Genomic DNA, 5,601 nt, shown 5'->3' on the forward strand with positions numbered 1-5,601 from the left:
TATTATCATTAAATTTTATTATAACTAATATATATATATATATATTATATTTACCTTTACATCATGATTTTTATTCAAACTTAATTATAAATTATAAATTTATTTTTTTAATATTATTTAAAATAAAAAGCGATGTAAAATATCCTAAGTGAGATTTATTTCCCAAAACACCCTTGTGGTTGAGTTTTATAAAGGGTCTATGACACTGCCCAACGGTGAGAAGAGATGGATGTGTTACTGAAGGTGGCAATCCAGTTACCCATATTTTGCCCACACATCAACCACAACCCGACCCGCGAACGTTGTTCCACGGAGCTACGTTTTTCGCATTGGAACAACGCCAACATCATTAACACTGTCACTTCTGCCGTTGTTTCCCCCACTTCCGAAACTTTTAAATCTCTCGGAACCCCCTCTGCACCGTCGCAACCTTCTATTATGGGGAAAAAATCGAAATACTCTAAACCACCTCCAAAACCGAAGTCCTTGCTTGATTGGCATCGCGTGGTTTCACGAGTCGAGAGACTTGAGTTTCAACCGGGGCCGAAAAATGTGAAAATCGGTGAGGATGGAGTGTCTTACGTGGTCGAAGGCACACCGTTCGACTTCAGGTTCAGTTACACGGAGACCCCGAAAGCGAATCTGGTGAAATTGCGGGAGCCGCCATTCGCACCGTTTGGACCACCAACCTTGCCACGGCCATGGACAGGGCGGAACCCAGTACCGCCGAGCCAGACAACTGTGAGGGAGTTCCACTTGCTCGATCCGTCGCCATCAGATGAGAACGGAGCTGAACTAGTCCGTTTGGCCATGCCGATTTGGGAGTCGAGGGAGGAGGTGTTGGGAGAACCGTTGAGTAAGGATGAGATCAATCGCTTAGTTAAGAGGGCGGAGAAATCTTCGCGCCAACTACATATTGGTATTTTCTTTTATGTATTACAGCTGATGTTTTGTTTTTAATTTTATAAAATATTTTAATCTGATGTCTGTGTAAAAATGATCAACCTGTTAGAAATAAAGTTCCGGATTTACCAATTATTCATCTACAACTTAAAGGTTGACACCACTTAATATACACATTGAAAGAGTAAAAGTGATAGGTTCAAAGGTTATATGACATGATGAAAAGAGAGATAAAAAAGGAAAAATAAGTATGTAAATAGTCATTCATGAAATGAAGGTGAATGTGAATCATTACTCAGTTTGACATTATTTCAGTGTTTATCCTTTGGTGACAGATATGATAATTTGATTGTTATTGGTGTATGTATCCGAATCCTTATGGAGCCCTCCCTTGTACAGGGCTCGCTTGTGTGAAACAAGTGTGTAATAGGTGTCCATAAAATCAAGGTATATGTGAATCATTCCTCAGTTAAACATTATTTTAGTGTTTTCCTTTCATGACAAATATGATAATTTGATTGTTATTGATGTATGTATGCAAGTCCTTATGAAGGGCTCCCTCGTGTTTACCATCTGTGTTTTGCAATTTATATTACTTTGTTTCAAAAGTTTGTATGAATCTAATGGACAATAATACTTAGATGCAATTCTCCAATTGTTTTTAAGTCTATCGATAAATTTCTTCATAATTATTTATTAGAGAGAAAAAATGTGCATCTTTCACGAGTTACAGGTCAGGACAGAAGTTTTATAAAACATGAAGTGCTTAATTTGATTTTAGTTTATGATTGAAACTCAATTTATTTATTTATTTTTTCTCTGGTAAGGGCATACCAGAAAATTTGTTGAAGAAGAGTTTTACCTTAGGTGTTTATGCACTAAGACGTGATATTTAAAGTTGGTTTGATGCTTGTGGTAAAATCTTAATTTTCATTATAGGACAATACGAAAAGCACTTTTAAAAAAATTGAATTTAAGCTTTGTGCTTTCAAGAAACCTTACTTGTAAAAGATTATTTGACATGGAAAGAGGAGTGGAAAATAGTTTATGCTGGATGAGAGTGAGGGGATCACTTTTATGTACTTAACTGGTTATTGGGAATGGGAAATATACTTTTGTTGCACTCAAATTTCTGATTTAGGCAGGGATGGTTTGACACATAACATGTTGGAAAACATACATACATATTGGATGAGGAGCACTGTGTGCAAGATAAAATGCAGAGGAGTGTGTACCGTCGACATGGATAATGTGTGCCAGCAGTTAGAGGTTTGTTTTTTCAGTTTGTAATCTCTTATACTTTGCTTGCTTCCCTTACCACTTAAATGAATATATGCCTTTTACGCTTTGAGAATCCACTGGGAATAAGAAACTCATCTTGTGTGCTGTGTCATGTTGTGTGGTTTTGCCAGGAAAGGACTGGGGGGAAAATCATTTACCGACATTTTGGCACAGTGTACCTTTTCAGGGGGAGAAACTACAGCTATGAAACACGACCACAATTTCGTCTTATGTGGTGGAGACCAGTGTCTCCAGTATATCCTAAGCTGATTAAACGAGTTCCAAAAGGTTTAACACTTGACGAAGCAACTGAAATGCGTCAAAAGGGAAGGGTCTTGATGCCCATCCGCAAACTAGGTAGATTGTTTTGGAGATTCATTACAATTTAACTATTCTTGTTCTTTCTTCAAACTAACATGTCCTTATCATTTTATTGTTGCAGCAAAAAATGGTGTATATTGGGACCTTGTGACTAATGTCAGAGAGGCATTTGAACAATGTGACCTTGTGCGAATAAATTGCCAAGAACTAAATACAAGTGACTATAAAAAGATTGGAGCAAAACTAAAGGTATAACCATGTTCACTTAAACTTTGAATTCAACGTTGAAGATAATAGGCATTGACTTATGTAATGTAAATTTTTCAATGATGCTATAATAAACATCTTTTTCTAACATATGTTCATTGACTCTAGGATCTAGTTCCATGTATATTGCTTTCATTTGAAGATGACCACATACTTATGTGGAGAGGACCAAATTGGAGGCCCTCTTTACCAAATCCCAAAGATGATGACACAAAAGCCACTAAAATTATCGTTGACAGTGGAAATTCCAATAAATTGACTCTAGGTGTCCGAAAATTATCAGCGACGTGTCTACAAAACAATAGAACTGAGCATCTATGCAGTGAACCTCTTGACACAAGGATTTTATCTAATTCAGATAATTTGAGTTTGCACAAAACTGTGCTTTGTCTCACAGAAAATAGCAATCCACCTGTGTCTGATGTTTCTGGTGCTGCTTCACTCCCTATGAAAACATGTGAAGTTGAAATCACAGAAGATGTCATGGCCTTTTCTTGCACACCACAAATGGTACCGGGTACCAATAAAAGTTCTGCCAGCATTGTAGCAGATCCTCATTCAAACAACTTTCTTGATGGTTCAGAAGCAGATGTTTGTGAGCCATCAAGTTGTGCACCTTGTACAGAAGGACTTTTATTGCTGTTGGACCAAGCTGTTGAGCAAGGCTGTGCTCTTGTTTTAGATGATAAATTTTTGGATGACGACTACATTTATCAAACCACTATGGCTTTTTCTAAATCAACTCCACCTGAGCCTCTTTATAAACTGTCAGACAGGTTATGATAGTAAGAAGTCACAAGATTTGAAGTAAGAGTCAGAATCCTTGTAAGTTGATGGAAGCTTGCTATGGGTGAGACGCATTGAACCAGAAAGCCAAACAGCAAGCGTTCCAGTGAGCAATGAAGGCAGCGGAATTCTGGAATAGATGCAGAGAATGGTATGGGTTCAGTGAAGAATGGAGTGGGTTAGAACCTCTCAGCTCAGAGGGCCTTCTACTTTGGAAGGAAGCTAGAGGTAAGGAGAAAGAAAGTGAAGAATTGGGTTGACTCAAGAGCAAAGATAAGCTGGAATTTCATTTCTGCAGCAATTAGACTAAGCTCAAAAGTGTCTACAAAAGGAAGAGGTCTCCTATTTATAGGAAGATAAGAGCCTCAAATCTGAAATGAAATTCAATCCAAAAGCAAATGAAAAAGGCGCCAATTTGCTTCAGCTCCAAACATGCCTCATTCCAACTCAGCAACACACGTGAAACAACACCAATTCTGAATTCTTATTCCAACTCAGCAGCACACGTGAAACCTGGGCTAGCTAGGTTATGAGCTTTTTGATAGCTTTGGCAGCAAGCTTCTCCCTCCAAGTCTCTCTTTTCATGTGCTCAAATGCTATGTTGGCAGCTGCTCCCTCCAATTTTATTAATCCTACAAAGCAAAGAAAAAAATGTGCTTTTAATTATGGGAAGAAGGATTAATGTAAATTACCTTCCATAGAAGCAAAATGGTAGGTGATCCTTCTTCCTCTTGAATCCTCTTTGCCATGGCTTTAGTAAGAGTTCCAATGTGTGTCTTAGATGGTCTTCCATCAGACCCTCCCTCTTGAAAAGGATCTGTCCTCAGATCTTCTTCAACCTGTTGATCATTCCCTGTGAAAGGAATTAAGTCGCAAATGTTAAAAGTAGGACTGACACCATAACTTTCAGGGAGATCTAAGATGTATGCATTATCATTTATCCTTTTGACCACCTTGAATGGACCATCTCCTCTTGGACTAAGTTTGGACTTCCTTTGAGAGGGAAATCTTTCCTTTCTCAAATGAAGCCAAACTAGGTCTCCTTTTTCAAAAACTATTTTCTTTCTCCCTTTGTTGTTGTATTCTGCATATTTTTGAGTTTGTTTTTCAATTTGGATTTTGACTTTCTCATGTAACTTCTTGATGAACTCCGCTTTAGAAGAACCTTCTTTATGAAGAAAAGAAGATGATTCTGGAAGAGGTAGTAAATCAAGAGGTGTGATAGGGTTAAAACCATAAACAACCTCAAAAGGAGAAAGATTAGTAGTTTTGTGGACTACTCTATTATAAGCAAATTCAATATGAGATAGATGTTCATCCCAAGATTTGTTATTACCTCTTAATATTACCCGTAATAATGTAGATAAAGATCTATTTACTACTTCAGTTTGCCCATCAGTTTGTGGGTGACATGTAGTAGAAAATAGAAGTTTAGTTCCAAGCTTTTCCCATAAAGTTTTCCAAAAATGGCTTAGGAACTTCACATCTCTATAAGACACTATAGTTTTGGGTAAGCCATGCAATCTCACTATTTCTTTAAAGAAGAGTCTAGAGATATAGCTAGCATCATCTACTTTGTGGCAGGGTATAAAATGAGCCATTTTACTAAAACGATCTACTACCACAAATATAGAATCATACCCCCTTTGAGTTCTTGGCAATCCTAAGACAAAGTCCATGCTTATGTCCTCCCAAGGGGTATTAGCTATAGGAAGAGGTGTATAGAGTCCATGAGGCATAATTTTGGACTTAGCTTGTAAACAAGCTATACATTTAGAACAATGCCTTTGAACATCTATTCTCATGTGTGGCCAATAAAATTTACTTTTCAAAATATTTAGAGTTTTATCAACTCCATGATGACCCATGAGACCTCCTCCATGACTCTCTTTGATAAGAAGTTTTCTAATGGATCCTTGGGGTATACAAAGTTTTCCTTTATTAAAAAGATACCCCTCAGAAAGATAGAATCCATCAAAAGGCTTCTTAAGACATGATGAATAAGTAGATGCAAATGTTTCATCATTTTCATATAAATCTTTT

At 37.3% G+C, this 5,601-nt stretch overlaps 1 protein-coding gene across 1 annotated transcript; it reads left to right on the forward strand.

Moving 5' to 3' along the window:
* Positions 1 to 210: 210 nt before the first annotated feature.
* On the forward strand, positions 211 to 3,596 carry LOC108339098 (CRS2-associated factor 1, chloroplastic). Its single transcript, XM_052867163.1, has 5 exons — positions 211 to 919; positions 2,045 to 2,172; positions 2,316 to 2,541; positions 2,627 to 2,754; positions 2,881 to 3,596. Exons 1-5 carry the CDS (start codon positions 226 to 228, stop codon positions 3,553 to 3,555), a joined length of 1,851 nt encoding a protein of 616 aa, XP_052723123.1. The 5' UTR covers positions 211 to 225; the 3' UTR covers positions 3,556 to 3,596.
* Positions 3,597 to 5,601: the final 2,005 nt, after the last annotated feature.

The sequence above is a fragment of the Vigna angularis genome, chromosome 8 (assembly GCF_016808095.1).
Source record: "Vigna angularis cultivar LongXiaoDou No.4 chromosome 8, ASM1680809v1, whole genome shotgun sequence".
Taxonomy (NCBI): Eukaryota; Viridiplantae; Streptophyta; class Magnoliopsida; order Fabales; family Fabaceae; genus Vigna; species Vigna angularis.